The sequence below is a fragment of the Mus caroli genome, unplaced genomic scaffold, assembly GCF_978045245.1.
Source record: "Mus caroli unplaced genomic scaffold, Mus_caroli_1 scaffold_13, whole genome shotgun sequence".
Taxonomy (NCBI): Eukaryota; Metazoa; Chordata; class Mammalia; order Rodentia; family Muridae; genus Mus; species Mus caroli.
The window spans coordinates 54,052,988-54,071,324 of record NW_028227268.1 but is presented as its reverse complement, the minus strand read 5'-3'; the positions used below and the strand labels follow the sequence as shown (position 1 = coordinate 54,071,324).

Sequence of the window (18,337 nt, the reverse complement as noted above, 5' to 3'; positions counted from 1 at the left end):
CTCCTGTCTCTGCCTCTCAAATGCTGGGATTACAGACGTGAGTCACCAGGATCCTGCCAAATTTTCTCTTAATCTCAGAGGTCTCAGACAGTCAGCCTTGAGTCACATGCCCAACTCAGCACATGCCCAAATCTGTAGACACAGTGATTTTAAGTGGTAGACACGTGAGTTTGTTTTTAACCTAGAAGTATGTGTTATTTTTACCATTTATTGAAAACATAATTAGAATTGCAAACCTGAACTCACAGGCTTGGGCTGTAATGGCATCCATAAAGCCTCCTCCTCTAACCCAGAGCATCGTAAGGCATGGATGCTTGCTTGCATTTGGGCTATTTGGAAAATATGTATATTCTTAAGGAATGGATGCTAAGGATGAGGCTTCATTAGGTATTTAAGTATAAAATGGGCTCAATTTTTTTGTTTGTTTTTTGAGAAAGGGTTTCTCTGTTTATCCTGGCTGTCCTGGAACTCACTTAGTAGACCAGACTGGCTGTGAATTCAGAAATCAAGACATGTGCCACCAGCGGGCCTCAACTATTAAAACCTCAACAATTGAAACTTCAGACAGAGTGAGTGCCTGACAGAAGCCACTGTGAGGACAACAGAATTGTTTCGGTTATGGCATTTTGCTGTCAGGTTGGGCTAAATGGGCTCAGGACCCAGGAGAGGTAAATCGAGGATGAAAACCATCCCTTGATCTGCCAACTGAGCCATTGAACCGGGAGGAGCTCAGGTGACCATGACCTTTTGCTCCCACCGTGGAGGGCTGGGGTTACAGATGTGTGCCAACATGCCTGGTTTTAAGCACTGTCAAGAACTGAACCCAGGGCCTCTTGCACAGGATGTTCCCACTCCTAACCAACTAAGCTACATCTCCCACACTATCAGCCTTCTGACTGTATCCCCAGGAGTGGACTTGCTAGGTAATTCTGTATTTAAATGTTTTAGGAATCGCTACATGGCTTTCCACAGACACTACATAATTTTACATTGCCTCCAGGAGAACACAAGGGATCCAATTTACCCACAACTCACCAACGCTTGTATCTGCTGCGTTTTCTATGCAAACCTATGAATGTGTGTGAAGGCTGGCAAGGCAGTAGCTACATGGGGGACTGAGAAGGGACCCCTAGCTGCCATCTTAATATTCCCTCACCTTTGAACCCTCTGAATGTGTTCTTTTGTCAATATCTATTTTTGAAAACCCTTAGTATATGGAGGTTGAAATTCTCAGATGAGCCAGGCCTGGACTTGACCATTAGTACACACTTTTTTTTTTTTTTTTGCATATCTCCAATCTGTCCATCAATCCTTCCAATATTTAAAAATAAATATAGAATATAGCTTCTTGGACTTTTCCTAACATCTGTTAAGTCCTTCACCAGGGCCTGAAGCTTTGCTTTCTTTTTTCTTTTTTCTTTTTTTTTTTTTTTGGTTTTTCGAGACAGGGTTTCTCTGTAAAGCCCTGGCTGTCCTGGAACTCACTCTGTAGACCAGGCTGGTCTTGAACTCAGAAATCCGCCTGCCTCTGCCTCCCACGGGGTTAAAGGCGTGCGCCACCATGCCCGGCTGAAAGAGATCCTTTATTTATTTTAGTTTTCCAAAACAGGATTTCTCTGTAGCTCTGTCTGTCTTGGAACTCACTCTGTAGACCAGGCTGGCCCACAGGCTAGCTTTGTTTTCTTAATCAGTTTTCCAGGGGATTTTGGCATTTGGGGACTTGTGTCCCTTGTCCATGTTCATCTCATGCAGACATTGTACCTATGGTTAGCAAGTGGCCAGCAAGTTTGTCTGAGATCCTTCCTCAGCCTGGAAGTCTTTTACCTTCACAAAAATGGCTCTCAAAGAAAGGTGTTTGTTGTTTGCTTGTGTCAGGGTCTCATGTGGCCCAGAGTGGCCCCAAACTTGTGATCCTCCTGCACCCTCCTGAGTCCTAGGGCAATAGGCAGCCTCACCCTGCTTCTAAGGCAGGTCTTATCTCCAAGGAGCCAATGAAGGCTCCAGACCCACCCACTCTTGGGCAACCTCTTCCCCAGAGCAGATCAGTGCCTCAGAGACCCTGGACTAGCACACCTAGTGTGACTCCAGGAAGGCAGACAACCCTCAAGCACGGCTGTCCAGAGCAGGAACGCCTGTACCCTCCCTCTGGAGCTAGAAGTTCTTCTCCCACAATTCATTGCTGAGGAGGAACCTAAGTATAATGTTAGTGTTTGAACCGGTCAAGGCCAGACCCAGATGCTGGGTCTAAGAGGCATCACATCCTCCTCGCTTCTCTTTTTGTCACGTGATGATGAGGAGGTGACACCAATGGGGACCCTTATACAAGCCAGAGTTGTTTCAGGATGATGTGCATCATCTACTTTATTGCCGGAAGAGCCCTATGGAGTAGGTGCCATTATCCCCATTGTTTATGAGTGAAGCCACCAAGGCACTGGCAGATTAAGTAAGTTCCCCAAAGGGACATGGCATTTTCCCCTTTAGTCACTACTAGTAAGGACACATGACATACACTATGATACAGTATGATAATAACTCTTTACCTCCTAAGGGTCATCTGCGAAGTCCAGCTCCGTAGAAGGCCAAGTGGAAAGATACGAAAGAAACTTAGGAACTTCTAATAATTCTAAAAAGTCACCTAAGTCAGAGTCCAGGGGGTCACCTAGTCTGACTCAGTCCCCTCCCCGACAGACACGGTGGGGACTGGTACTTTTCAGGAACCCCCAGAAATCCCTAGGCAGAGTTAAAAGCCACACTGACGAAGAATCTGAGAACTTGGCAGTTTTATCTTACTAGTTCTTTATGGTGGCACCAGCCTTTGAACAGAGACCCTCACGCATGCTAAATAAGCCCTTTCCCACTGAACTCTGTTCCCAGACGTTTTGACCTTTTACCTTGAAACAAGTTCTCACTAAGTTGTATTTATTTATTTTATGTATGTGCATACACTGTATGCTGTACAGATAGCTGTGAGCCATCATGTGGTTGTTGGGAATTGAACTCAGGACCTCCACCTGCTCCAGCCCAAAGATTTTATTTATTATTATATGTAAGTACACTGTAGCTGTCTTTAGACACACCAGAAGAGGGCGTTAGATCTCATTACAGATGGTTTGTGAGCCACCATGTGGTTGCTGGGATTTGAACTCAGGACCTTCGGAAGAACAGTCAGTGCTCTTATCCGCCCAGCCATCTTGGCAGCCCTATATTGTGACTTTTTGTTTTGTTTTGTTTTTGCGTTTTGGTTTTTCAAGACAGGGTTTCTCTGTATAGCCCTGGCTGTCCTGGAACTCACTCTGTAGACCAGGCTGGCCTTGAACTCAGAAATCTGCCTGCCTCTTCCTCCCAAGTGCTGGGATTAAAGGCATGCGCCACCATCGCCCAATATTGTGACTTTCTTTACTAAATCTGGGGCTACCTGAAGCTCCCAGAAAAAGAGCATGAGAGACTGCCATGCCAGCATACCTGCCTAGACGTGTATCCCTGGCTGAAGTTGTTGGCCGTCCTGAAATGTCATCCTCTGAGAGCAAAATGCCCCTGGGGACAGGACCATGGTTGACAGGGCGGAATGGTCATGCTATGGGCCACACACGTGTTAATATGCTTTGTATCTAGTAACCTATTCTCTTTTTCTTCCAGGAAAAAAAAATAAGTGACTTTGGGAGAACCTCCTGAGAACTGAGAGGGAGTGTACCCCAAAATATTTTCCAGTTCCCTCACCCTGGAGTCTCCCTTATTCTTGGTTGTTTACGATCACAAAGGAAACAGGCATTCACGTGCTGACAAGCTGGGTTTGTAAGGAAAGATGCTTGCCACACAACCGCATACCTGAATTCCATTCCAGTGCCCCACAAAGTTCTCCTCTGACCACCACTCGCAGGCCATGCCGCACATGCCCCTCACCACCCCCCAACCACAACACACACATACAGCAAATAATAATAATAATAATTTTAAAAGGGAGAACCAGTGAGCTGGCTCAGCAGATAAAGCGCACTGGCCCACCCACCGAGCCCAATGACCTAAGTGTGTCCTCTGGGCCCCTATGGTGCAAGGAGAGAACCCACAAGCTGTCCTGTCCTCTGGGCTCCAGGCCTCAGTGCACAGGAGAGTGCTCTGAGGCTCTTACACTGCCCCCTCCCAAAATCAAAAAGAAACAAAGACATATTCAGGGTTTGTTTGTTTTTTCTGGGTTTTTTTTTTATTATTATTATTCCCCTAAAAAATGACTCCTAATAATGGTTTGATGTGTCTCCCTTCAGGTCTCTTCTCATAAACCTTGTCATGTATCGAGGTCATTCCTACAGACAGTTCTGACACTGACTGTCCCACAGTCAGTGACTTCTGGGTATGTGTACATCCATAGCTATTTTTGCTATTGGTTTTTTTTTGTTTGTTTGTTTTTTTCTGTCTCAACTATTTTTCTTTTTTTAGATTTAGTCATTTTGTTTTACATATGTGTATTTGACTTCTATGTACGTATGTGTACCATGTGCATGCCTGGTGTCGACCAAGGTTAGAAGAGGGCATCAAATCTCCTGGAACTGGAGTTATGAATAGTTGTGAGCCACCACGTGGGTGCTGAGAATCAAACCCAGGTCCTCTGCAAGAGCAACAAGTGCTCTTAGCCTCGAGTCCCTGCCTCAACTTTACAAAAAGAACAAAAGCAAACAACAACAACAACAACAACAACAAACTTTTTTTGAGACAGAGTCTCACGTAGCTCAGACTGGCCTTGTGTAACTGAGGACTGTCTTGAACTTGTCCCACCACCCCCAGACAGGGGTTCTCTGTATAGCCTTGGCTGTCCTGGGACTCACTCTGTAGACCAGGCTGGCCTCGAACTCACAGAGACCAGCCTGCCTCGGCCACTGCAGTGCTGGGATAAAGGTGTGCACCACCACTGCCCAGCTGATCCTGAGCTTCTGGTCCTTCTGTCCCTACCTTGAGTGCAGAGATTACAGGCAGATGCTACCACACCTGGTTTATACAGATCTGGGAATCAACCCAGGGCTTTATGCACGCTGAGCAAGCACTCACCCTGCTGGTTTACAACCCGGGCCCCTCAATATCATTTTAATAATTTTTAAATTTTCAATTGCACATATGTAAGGGGTAAAGTGTAAGGACGGCATTTCAACACATGTATATAATCGTTAATGATTGTATTAGAGTGACTGGAATATCCATAAATTCAGATATCACTGATAAAACATTTCTCTGTGTTGAGAACATTCAAAACCCTGTACTGTCCAAGCTATTTTGAAACACACATAATTGATATTGTCGATCACAGTTGTCCAAATGTACTTTAGATCATCCAAAGACATTCCCCAAACCAACGCATGCATGTTTATACTAGTAGTGGTTGGTCTATTGGCACACTGAGCCCCTCTATTTAATGAAAAACAGTTGCACATGGGCACCTCACACCAAACTTAGTGTGGGACTTGGGGTGTCATAGCCCACTTAGGCTCTGACCTATTGGCCCGTTTACTCTTCATGTGGTCAAAGTCAGGGATTCCTATGTATAGTTTTCCCATGGTTGGATGGGAAAATCAATGACCAGAGAAGCCTTGGCCAAAGGGACCCCGAGTTACTGCTTCTATAGTGAGACCCTCTGATTCAGCCAAGGGCTCCTCAGCTAGCATCCTCACTGGGATCACCTGACTCCAGCAGCTGCCCAACCCCTGGGCAGCACCAGAGAGCCTCCTGGCCTCAAACGGGTTGGGCAGCATTCACTTCCCTGCGCTGTCCTCCCGACCTGCTCAGTCATTAGGAAATGCCTCCACAGCCGGCACAGTGACAGCAGCTGTCAGTCCAGCTGGGTGACTCCCATCTGTGAAGGACTTGGGTAGAAAGACAGACACCACTCTCTCAGGTACGGCCAAATTGTGTGTGTGTGTGTGTGTGTGTGTGTATTGGGGAGGGGTGCTGGCTGGGGTGGAGGATGGCTTCTGGCCATGCTGTGAACTGGGTCTGGAATAATGTATGAGAGAAAGAAGAAAGACAGCAAATGTGCGTGTTGCTTATGGGTGGGGAGGCAACCGTGGCTGAAACTGCCTGGCTTGCACCAGGGCTCTGGGAGGGAACCCCAGGTGTCTAGAAGGAGCACTCTGTCTCATGGGGTGTGGGGTCCTTGGGTGGGTGACATCTGCTCCTCATCTCTATCCTGGAGATATGATGCTCCTGTAAAGAGTCGTGGGTACAGGAGCTTGGTGAGATTGGCTCCATTGAGCCAACCACACTGCCTTCTCACTCCATAAGTGGCCAGAGGGACATCCCTGTTTAGAGGCACTCCAGAAACAGTATCCCCTTTCTGCTGGGGCTGTATCCTTTACTCTTCTCACTGAAGTCTTCCTCCCTGGAGGCCCATCTGAACCCCAGTAGAGATGGCAATACATCATATGGGCTGTCAAGTGAGGCTGTTCCGAGTTCAAGTCCTAGGTCTTCCCTATACTAAGCATCCTGACTTGGACAAAGTTCTTTACTTGAAGCCTCGGGGCCCTCGTCTGTAAAATGGAGATAATACCTACCTCCCGAACTTGTTGTCAGGATTTGGTGAGGAAGGGATTCCAAGTGCCAAACACGTAATTAGTGTTCAATAAATGGCCGCTGTTATAATTATTTATTATTAGCTCAACACTGGTCTCACTTTAGCCAGGAAGACTTCCCTGTCCTCCTCTTCCCCCATGTCCTCAAGGCATGAAGGTGGATGTCTTTGGTATAGAATGCCTTACAAAGTCACTTACCCAGACTGTGCCCCAACTACAGCATACTCCTGGTGTTTTGTGTGCTATGCTCCCACACCCCAGCTCCCGCGACCGAGTCAGGTTAGGGGTTCCCCATGAGAGAAAGAGGGGTCAAGAAAACACTGAGAAGTGAAGTTGAGAAGGTGGGGAGTGTACATTGCCCAAGCATGAATGGTGTGGCTGTCCTGGGTGCCTGAAACTGAGAGGTCTGGCTGAGTAACCCAGGATGTCTCTGACACTCCCTGAACTGCCTTTTGACTTTTCCTAGAACTCAGAGAAGAAAATGAAGCTCCTCCCCCCAACCCCATCAGCCTTAGCATGACTTCTGACTTGGCTAGCATCTATTCAGTCAGTCTGTCAGCAGGTCTAATAATGTGCTCTGCATCACCCATGGAATCTTTCTCCTCTCTTTCCATCACGACCAGCCAGGTGACCTTGAGTCACACACACACACACACACACACACACACACACACACACCACACACCCCTCGCCCATCTCTAATGTTGAGTATACTAGTCTATAAAACTAGACATTTTAACTGATGCTGAAACCCTGCCTTCCTCTCTTACTCACATTTGCTCTCTCACCTGTTCTGAGCCTCATTTCTCAGTTATCCAAACAACTTATGGTTCTGACCATCAATGCTCCTTTAAAAAAAAAAATCCATTTAAAAACAACAACAAGCCGGGCGTGGTGGTGCACGCCTTTAATCCCAGCACTTGGGAGGCAGAGGCAGGCGGATTTCTGAGTTCGAGGCCAGCCTGGTCTACAGAGTGAGTTCCAGGACAGCCAGGGCTATACAGAGAAACCCTGTCTTGAAAAACCAAAAAAAAAAAAAAAAAAAAAAAAAAAAAAAAAAACAACAAACAAACCTTATGACCAAGCAAGGTGGTACACACCTGTAATCACAGCACGTGGTGAGTAGAGGCAGGCAGGAGGGCTAAGTGTGCAAGTCTATCTTAGCTATATAGCCCAGTTCTGGGCCAACCTGGGCTACATGAGACCCTGTCTCCAAGAAATAGGAAAAAAAAAATCATAAATTAGGCTTCATGAAAGATTTCATGACAACTTTTTAAACCCTAGAATATAATCTCGGTATTTGGTAAACAGCCGGACCATGGCAAAGAGCTGTTAAGATCTGATGGATGTGTGGATGACAGATGGATGGTGGGAATTTTCCCTGAATCCCTTGGGGAGTTACACAATGCAGAGGGACAGTTTGGTTGTCGGTTATCCTTTTAGAAAACCATCCTGATAGCAGCCCATTCATTCAGGTCTATTTGGATGTCTATTAGGAAACAAATCTGAGAAGATGGCAGCTGTCCTGATTCATCTACTGCTCACCACTTACCTAGTCTACTGTCATCCTGTTGGCTTATTCTAATTTGAGGAAAACTGCCCTTTGTCAAGGGCTGTGATGCTGTAGGCAGGATACCTGGCAACCCTCCAGGAGAAAAGAGAGGACTTAGCCGTCTTAACAGTGACTCTCTCCCTTGTTACTGAGCACTTCCTGCCTGTCATACTCTCCACTCACTGACCTGCCACCCGGACTGGGAGGAAGGTGGTGCTGTTGTCAACTGCATCTTTTTGCTTTGGTTCGTTTTCTTGGGGCTGGGCCTCACTATGTAACCCTGACTGGCCTGAAACTCACTGTATCACAGGCATGGACCGGCACGAGCTCTCAACCTCAGAGTGCTATCAGACTTCATCAAGGTTAGCAGGTAGCAACCGCCATGATAGACAGTCGTAGATAGAGAAGGAATTCAATCCAGTTCTCTTATCTGAGTACCTGACCCCCATTTCCCAGCTCAGGGGCCACATTAGCCACCTCAGAGACCAAAGAAACCTCCACAATGATTTTTGGACTGCTTCTATGGTTCCACTACCACACCACCACCCCATCCTTTCCATTTTGTTTTGTTTTTTAAGAGTTGGGACATTTTCAACCCACAACAGGGATTTTCAGCTAAACAAATGGAGGGGAACGGGAATGATTCCAGAAGATTTGTGATCTTTATCGATTCTTCCTCCAGCTAGCTAATCCTGTCCCTTCTGTGCCACCTGTTAGCTCTCATGGCAGCCATACCATCCTCAGTGGATCTTGGGGTCATTGCTCTCTGTCACCGATGGCACCATATATCATTATGGAGTTTTGGGATAAGTCTAGGCTACCGAGTTGTGATTCTGGAGACATGTACACACAAAGACTTGAACTCACCATCCATCCAAGCAGCTGCTCCCCTTCCAAGCCACCCGCAATCCTGCTGAGAGAACCGCTGGCTTTCCCATCTCCTCTCAGATCTGTTTGAAACCCAGCACACGCACTTAGGAGAGACTCCGTAGCTTTGATTCAAAACTCTATCATGACTTTGACCTCTCGTTTATCGTCTCACCAGGCTCAGGTCTCAGCGACTTTGCCCATTTCCAAAATACCAGGCACATTCTCCAAGAATGAAAATCTACTTTTCCTGGGGTTAATCAGGACCTTAGGACCTTCTGACAGCCTTGAGCCACTACTTAAGGAGACGCTGAAGAATGATCGGACATGGCTGGTATGTGACTCCTCACAGCCCAGGAGGCATTTGCACGTGTACGTTGTGAGCTTTATTTATTTTGAATTGCTTTATAGTTATGACTGCCACTGAGAACACAGTCTTAGGAGTGGTGATAAGAGACATGGGACCCTGGCTCAGCCACAGATCAGTGCAGCCCTGCTGAGAGGGAAGTCTGAAGTAGTATGTGTAGTTCACAGTGTAGAACCAAACTGACTAGAGCTGCCTCTGCACCTGCCCATGGATCCCCTTAGCCCTCCTTTGCCATGGGAGCCAGGCCCCACACTGAAGCAGGAAGAGGTGAGCTGGTGACATCAACAGTGCTTGTCATAGCTGTGGTGAGGCATCAGGTGCTTCAGGTATCCATCCCACTCCACACACTTCCTACCCAAGCCGAGCACTGCTGGAATGACCTCTTACCTGTTCCCTGATGCCAGCCTCAGGAGAGTCTGTACAACTGCTCTGTGGACCCTAAGGCTCTACATCTTAGTTTGATCCAGGTAGGCCTCTGAGGAGAATAAAGCAAAAAGAAAAAAGAAAAAAGAAAAAAAAGGGGGGGCGGGGGGGGGGGAAGAGTAGGAGAAAGAAGAAGAGGAGGAGACGGGCTGCAAGTGGGAGTCAGGAAGGAGGAGGGAGGAAAAGGAAAAACTTGCGGATGTTCACACCCCTTCGCTCTTGCATCCCCCAGCTGAGGCCTGTTATCTCTGAAGGGCCATGTCAGAAGGAGGAAGCAAGGACAGCTCGGGCAGCGAGTGCCCTGTGTGCTATGAGAAGTTCCGGGATCTGGACGGCGCCAGCAGGACGCTGAGCTGCGGCCATGTGTTCTGCCATGACTGCTTGGTCAAGTACCTGCTCTCTACCCGAGTGGATGGACAGGTGCAGAGGACTATCGTCTGCCCCATCTGCCGCTATGTCACCTTCCTCAGCAAGAAGAGCTCCCGCTGGCCCTCCATGCTGGACAAGAGCTCACAGACCCTGACTGTGCCTGTGGGCCTGCCCTCCACGCCCTCACCAGACCGCGGAGGCCACACAAACCCCCTGGTTATTTCCCACCAGGTCTGGAGACAATCATCAAGCCAGGGGTCTCAGGTCCCCTTGGACCTGCTGCCCAGCCTGCCCCGAGAATCACAGATTTTCATCATCAGTCGCCACGGGATGCCGCTGGGGGAACAGGACAGCGTGCTGCCCCGACGCAGCCTGGCAGAGATATCGGAGGCATCCCCGGCTCCCAGCGCCACCCGCTCTTTCTGCTGCCGGTCTCGTGCCCTCCTGCTCATCACCCTCATTGCTGTGGTGGCTGTGGTAGCTGCCATCCTGCCCTGGGTGCTTCTGGTGAGGAAGCAGGCCTGAGTGGTGGCATGCAGAGGACAGGGGAGCAAGGCCCGGTATCTAAGTTATGCTCCATGCTGTGCTGGCCACAGCTTGGGAGAGGGCAGAGGGTCCTAGTGTAGACCTGGTACAATCAAACTGCAGAGGGATGCCCTGGACTCAGAGAGGACAATGGGTGGGGCCAGACTGGAAGGTTAAGGGCCTTGTCTCCACCCTTTCCATCCCTAGTAAGGGCTTTGTCATGAGGAGAGGTTAGGGGCAGAGATACTCTGAGGCTAACACTGAATGGCCAACTCCCCATTTGTGACCCCATAAGTATCCCCAACAAACAGCTCCATCTCTAGGCCGGAACATAGCCAGCTAGAAGCTGGGTGGCCACTGCTCTCCTATAGGGTCATACACCTTACCTGCCAAGTGACCAACTTGAAGCCAGACACAAGTTTTGCTGGCCCGTGTCCTGCCAGGTGGGAATTCCTGCTCACACAGGATCCTCTACAGTGCCCCCAGGAAGAAACAGAAGTTGGATGCAGTCCTAGATCCAGTTTTCCAGCATCTTAGCCTCATATATGAGCCTCAAGCAGCCCACGGCTAAGTGTTCCTAGCTCCATCCCATCATCTTGAAAGAGGAAGAAGAGGATGATCTCAGAAGTTTTAGCCCATGATGGGGGGCTGGGGGCAACAGAGGAAAGGGTTTTCTGGGTCGTCGAGACAACAGAAAACACTCGTGAAAGAGGCTGCTGTTGACAGAATAGCCATAGTCTCAGAGGTTTCTGTAGAATGCCAGGCCAAAGGAGCAGACCTGATTTCCAGTCCTAGGGCTCTCGAGGATGAAATAGAAGACAAGGGGTGGAGGGGACGGCCTCCAGGTGAGACCTGAGTCAGCTGAGAGCTATGTGAGCAAATTAACCCCTGGGGGCTCCCACCTCCCTCCCTCCCAAGTCCACCTCCTCATGATCCAACCATTCATTAGACGCCACACCAGCCAGGCCAGTTTCCCAGGTGGATTCTCTAAGGCTGAGCTGGGTGAGGAAGGGTGGGGAAGAAAGCAGCCAAACTTGTCAGCTGTCTCAACAGATGCTCAGAGCCAGGCGCTGTACCCTGGAGTGGTTGGGTACCTCACTGAAGACGACGCCTATAAGGAAAGCCTCAGAGTGGGTCTCTCTTGAGGAAGTCCTTGAGGAAGCTAATCCCTTGTCACTGAAAACAACAGAGACTTCCAGCTACTGTCACAAGTAGGAGGGGTTGGGCATCCAGTAGCTGATCCCATCCACAACTTCTACACAGAAGTTCACTGTGTGGAAGGAAATACCACTGTGCCTCTTAGCTACTTTTCGGATGTCTGCTGTGGTTGACATCTGGGGACCATCAGAGAAGAGCCTCATCCAACAAGGGACGTTTGTGACAAAGTGGCTGTTGCTTGCAGGTGCCCACCAGTGGGTTTATACTTCTTTTAAGGCTAGAGAACAGAGGTGCTGTGCCGATGTGGAGGGAACTGGTGGATGGGGGGATCGGCGATATTTATTATAGAGACAAAAGTAACTTTGCAGACTTGTGAGTCTGTGTCCACCCCGGCCAGGCTGTGCTAATCAGTGTCCTGAGATTCTAGGGAACTGATTCAAAGCCTTCCGGATCCTGCTGTGTTTGCGGAGACTCTTCCCAAAATGCCTGTGATGTTTTCACAATGTTCAGCCGCACACTGTGGAGGCTACTTCTTTTACTTTCAAATAAAGGTGGAAAGCCATTTTTAAAATAAAAGTATATATTTTCTTAGAGTCCAGAGACCTTTGCAATGTGTGTAGACTCTTAAAGTGATTCTCTAGACGGAATATACAGATCCTAAAGTCCCTAAGACCCTGAGATGAGACTCATTTGTAAAAGAAATATAAATCACAACCACTGGCATCGCTTATTAAATCCTGTTCTGCCAGTGGGCCTGGGGAGGCAGCTGAGCTGTTAGTGAAAATGCATTTGTTTTTTGATTGTGTTGTTGTTATTTGGTTAGTTTGGTTTTGATTTGGTTTTTGGATTTTTTTTTTTTTTTTTTTTGAGACAGGATTTCTCCATATAGCCTGGCTGTCCTGGAACTCACTCCAGACCAGACTGGCCTTGAACTTTCAAAGATCCACCTGCCTCTCCCTCCCAAGTGCTGGGATTAAAAATGTGTGCCACCTCCACCTGGCTAGAAAAGCATATTTGTAAAAGCTGACCAATGAAACTGCACACATCATCTCTCAGAGTTTCCACTTTGGCCCAGCAATTTGTGTTCTAGAAATGTGTCTCTGTGATACAGCTGTCTAGATGGCTGGTGACATACACACAATATTATGTAATTGTGGTCCTATTTGTAATAACAAAGGATAAGAAAGCCCCTAAGTGGTAATCAACAAACAACTAGTTATTAACCTTGAGATTCAGGGCCTGCGGTCCCAAAGAACACTCATTGATATAGCAACAAATGGAAATGAGCCAGGCATGGAACACTGGGTTCTGGACACGATGATTTCTGTGGAAAGAGGAATAAATATTTTCCTATTTGCTTATGTGTGCATTACCTGGAGAAAATAGACAAAACAACATCAAAAAACATCCTAATAACAGATGAATTGTGGAAAGGACAGAGAAATTGATGGGATGGAAGACTTCACTTTGCCTTTTATGTTTTGGACTTTTTTTTTTTTTTCGAGACAGGGTTTCTCTGTATAGCTCTGGCGGTCCTGGAACTCACTTTGTAGACCAGGCTGGCCTCGAACTCAGAAATCCGCCTGCCTCTGCCTCCCGAGTGCTGGGATTAAAGGCGTGCGCCACCACGCCCGGCTGTTTTGGACTTTTTAAAAAAGATTTATTTATTTATTTTATGTATGTGAGTACACTGTAGCTGCCTTCAGACACACCAGAAGAGGGCGTCAGATCCCATTATGGATGGTTGTGAGCCACCATGTGATTGTTAGGATTTGAACTCAGGACCTCTGGAAGAGCAGTCAGTGTTCTTTTTTTTTTTTTTTTTTTTTTTTTTTTTGGTTTTTGAGACAGGGTTTCTCTGTATAGCCCTAGCTGTCCTGGAACTCACTTGTAGACCAGGCTGGCCTCGAACTCAGAAATTCACCTGCCTCTGCCTCCCAAGTGCTAGGATTAATGGCATGCGCCACCACGCCCGGCGCAGTCAGTGTTCTTAACTGCTGAGCCATCTCCAGCCCTGGTTTTGGACTTTTAAGTCAAGCAAATGTTTATTCAAAAACTAAATAGAGGGCTGGGAGGATAGCTCAGCAGTAGAGAAAGGGCTTAGGCTTAGGATGTAGACTTGGGTCCACACCCAACAGACACTGTTGATAAGCAGACTACAACTAGACTACTGGCAATTTGTATCACTATGTATAAAAAAAGAAGGAAAGAGAGGTTTAGTGTATACTCTTCTTCCCAGATGGGAATCACCGAGAATGCTTGAGGCTGGAGAGACGGAGCTAAAGGTTTATCCTAGTCAGGGGTTTATTATTTCAATGAAACACCATGACCAAAAAGCAAGTGTGGGAGAAAGGGTTTGTTCAGCTTCCACTTCCACATTGCTGTTCAGCATTGTACTGGCTAGTTTTGTGTCAACTTGACACAGCTGGAGTTATCACAGAGAAAGGGGCTTCAGTTGAGGAAATGCCTCCATGAGCTCCAACTGTAAGGCATTTTCTCAATTAATGATCAAGGGGGAAAGACCCCTTGTGGGTGGGACCATCTCTGGGCTGGTAATCTTGGTTCTATAAGATAGCAGGCTGAGCAAGCCAGTAAAGAACATCCCTCCATGGCTTCTGCATCAGCTCCTGCTTTCTGACCTGCTTGAGTTCCAGTCCTGACCTCCTTTGGTGATGAACAGCAGTATAGAAGTGTAAGCTGAATAAACCCTTTCCTCCCCAACTTGTTTCTTGGTCATGATGTTTATGCAGGAATAGAAACCCTGACTAAGACAAGCATCAAAGGAAGTCAGGACCGGAACTCAAGCAGGGCAGGAACCTGGAGGCAGGAGCTGATGCAGAGGCCGTGGAGGAGTGTTGCTTACTTGCTTGCTTTCCATGGCTTACTCAGCCTGCTTTTTTTTTTTTTTTTATAGAACCCAGGACCACCAGCCCAGGGATGGCACAACCTGCAACGGACTGGGCCATCTCTGCATCAATCACTAATTAAGAAAGGTATTTTCTCAATCAAGGCTCCCTCCTTTCAGATAACTCCAGGTTGTGTATGAAGTTGACATAAGACTAGCCAGCACACTATTCATCAGAACGCATGGGTTGCATTCCCAGCACCCACAAGGTGGCTCACAACCATCTGTAACTCCAGTTCAGGAAGGTGTGATGCCCTCTTCTGGCCTCTAGGGGCACTAGGCATGCAATGTGGTATACACTGAATACATTCAGGCAAAACATTCATATACATGAAATAATGAAATTTTAAAATAGAGCTAAAAACAACACAGTGGTTAAGAGCACTGACTCCTCTACTAGAAAACCCAGATTCAACTTCCAGCACCCATGAGGCAACGACAACCATCTGGAACTCCAGTCCTAGGGCATCTGATGCTCTCTTCTGGTTGCCACAGGCACCAGGAATGTATGTGTTACATAGACATATATGTGTACAGGCAAAACACCTATGCACATAAATAATTTTAAAAATTACAAATAAACTTTAAAAGAACGTTTGAGAACTGCCAAAGCACTGGTTCTGTGATGCAAGGGTGTCAGCCGCTGGCTCTGTAGGGCTGGTCTGTCCCGTTTACAGACATGCCATCTTAGAGAAGCACCAAGAAACACAAAAAGATGTTTCATCTTGTCAGTGTTCCTAAGTTCTTGTGGATTTCCTCGGGTCCCATCACTCAATGCACTCTGATTCCCTTTCTCTGCCTTCTCTTTATTTTTCTAAAACTTTATCATTTAGGCAACTATCTTGGGATATATGCTTAAAGCATAGGAAGATAAATTTTGACAGACAGGCAGACAGATGGACAGACGGGTACATGGGTACCAGCAATATAAACAGAAGGATGACCACGTGATACCAGACAAGATGGCACATCCCTGGAATCCCAGCATGCAGTAAGCAAAGGCAGGAGGCTCTTGAGTTCAGCGTGGCCTTGGCTGCAGAGGGAGAACTTCCCAGACCACAAACCGGCAGCTTTTTTCTCCTTCCTTCCTTCCTTCCTTCCTTGGCACATATACAGGCCTCTCCCACTGTCACGGGAGCCTGGAAGCTCCATACTCCCCAGTCTAGGCTCACCAGGCAAGCTCAGGAAACAGCGTATCAGAACAGATTCTGGAACTAACTTCCCTGGCTTGAGTTTCCAGAAACAGTGAAAAGCTGACGTACAGAGACATCCTGACGCCCCGCCCCACCCCACCCACGCTGCTCAGGTGAACAGACAGTGTCTGTGTTCCTGCGCACACCGCATCCCATCTTCCTGGGAATATTCTATTCTGTTTCTTTGTTGCCTCGTGTCTCCTCTTTCTGGGGAGGAACTTACAGAACTGGGCATGGAGCTTAGCAGTGTGCCCTACAGATAAGATAAGCACTACATAAAAAGTAAAATAAATAAAGCTTGTATCACGCACACCTATACATGTATAGTTCAATTTAGATGTGAAATTGGGGGTGGAGAGGAATCCCTGCTTTGATGCAGCTCAGCTTTACCAAGACCTGTTTCAGAATGCTCCGACAGGGTCAAGTTAAAGATCCCTTTCAGCCAGGTGGTGGTGCACATCTTTAACCCCAGCTTTGGGAGGCAGAGGCAGGCAGAGCTCTGTGGGCCAGCCTGGTCTATAGAGTGAGTTCCAAGACAGAGCTACACAGAGAAATCCTGTCTTGGGAAACTAAAATAAATAAAGGGTCTCTTTCGGTCAGGTTAGAAGGCAGAGAGGAAGGGTGTGAGCCAGACACCCAACAGACACTGGCAAGATAAGCAGACCATAACTAGACTACAGGCAATTTGTTGTATCACTGTAATTTAACAATCTTATCGCTGTATGAAGTGGCTGTGCTGTCCCAACCCTGACCTAAAGGTTTCATTCTGATGAGTCACAATCTGCTGATGGGGGGAACCAAGGTGGCACTAGTCAGGGCAGGGTGTCCCCAGAGAATGAGGGGAGTCCTGGTGGAGGGGAGATTGTGAAGGAAACTAAAAATGCTTTCCCTGAAAGTAAGCTGATGAGTCTGAAAGGAGGAAGAAAAGCACAGAGGGCAGGAGGCACGGGCAGCTCCTATCACCCTGTGACCTCTGGGCTTCCCTCTAAAAGGCACAGAACTTAGTTCCCGGAAAATGCCACTTGCCTGTCCTCAAGCTACCCCACTGCCTCGAGGAGCTAAGTTTAACATTCTTCAAACCTCACTCAAGGGTGACCTACCTCACTGCACACATCTCCCTGACCCTAAAGCTAAAGACGGCGGGTTCAAGCTTCCCATGATCCCAAATTGCTGCTTCCCATGCCTGTCTCCCCTCTTGGACCATGACTTCCTGCAAGCACAAACCTGGAATTATTTTGTCACCCCAGTATTCTAAGCTAGCTTATGAAGGACGCACCACAAGCATTTATTGAATAGAACTGCTGCAGGTTTTATTCAATTTTTCCTTTTCTTTTTCTTTTCTTTCTTTCTTTTTTTTGCCTTGGTTTTGTTCTTGTTTTTCAAGACAGGGTTTCTCTGTGTAGCCCCGACTGTCCTGAAACTCACTCTGCAGACCAGACTGGCCTCAAACTCGGAGACCACCCCCCTTCCTCTGCCTCCCAAATGTTGGAATTAAAGGTGTGCACCGGCTCACCCAGCTTTCAATTTTTCAGTGGCATATAAATTTGGGGCTCTTTCTCTTACAGAATATTTGACAACACACTATTTTAAAATCATGAATACTGATGACTCTATTTTGAACCCTCAAAGGTATGGTTTCTCACTCTTCAACTTGACAGTTCTTACAAACTGTCATATCGAGTTTCCCAAGACAGGATTTCTCTGTGTAGCTCTGATATCGAGTCATGTCGTTTCTAGGGGGACCCGGAGAGCCAGCCTCATAGGTTCTAAACTCCGCTAGAAGTCATAGGTCCTGTGTCCCTTTGCACCTTCTTGTCACTGCTCCATGGCTCAGTTATCCACTCTGTAAACTGAGGACAGTACAGTACACCTGCATCTGCCTAAAGACGTTAGTGATGTTAAAGGGCATAGAAGAGTGTGTCCTGCCCAGTGTTCCCAAAGCTCCCTGTATCTTAAGAAGAACGTGCCTCACCGGGCGTGGTGGCGCACACCTTTAATCCCAGCACTTGGGAGGCAGAGGTAGGCAGATGGCAGATTTCTGAGTTCGAGGCCAGCCTGGTCTACAAAGTGAGTTCCAGGACAGCCAGGGCTATACAGAGAAACCCTGTCTCGGAAAAACAAAAAAAAAAAAAAAAAAAAAAAAAAAAAAGTATGTGCCTCCTGTTAGCATGACAGCTATATGCCTCAAAACCCATTTGCAGGGAATCAGATCCCCTTGACCTACCTCCATCAGATCTGGAACCGAGAACTCTCAGGAGAGGTTTGAGGTCGTAGTTTTAAAGGGTACACCTGTCTGTGCTGAAAGTCCTCCCCGTGTCTCTTTCTTTTCTTTCTTTCTTTCTTTCTTTTTCTCTTTCCATGTTTTCAGTTTTTCGAGACAGGGTTTCTCTGTGTAGCCTTGGCTGTCCTGGAACTCAAGCTGTAGAC

The 18,337-nt window shown here is 47.4% G+C and overlaps 1 protein-coding gene across 1 annotated transcript; it reads left to right on the top strand.

Moving 5' to 3' along the window:
- The first annotated feature begins 9,998 nt into the window (after positions 1 to 9,998).
- Positions 9,999 to 10,654, top strand: Rnf222 (ring finger protein 222). Its single transcript, XM_021175369.2, has one exon. The coding sequence runs from the start codon at positions 10,019 to 10,021 to the stop codon at positions 10,652 to 10,654; it is 636 nt and encodes a 211-aa protein (XP_021031028.1). The 5' UTR covers positions 9,999 to 10,018.
- Positions 10,655 to 18,337: the final 7,683 nt, after the last annotated feature.

What these genes read in the sequence shown, in the direction of transcription:
- Rnf222 (XM_021175369.2), top strand. Translation starts at nt 10,019, where the DNA reads ATGTCAGAAGGAGGAAGCAAGGACAGCTCGGGCAGCGAGTGCCCTGTG.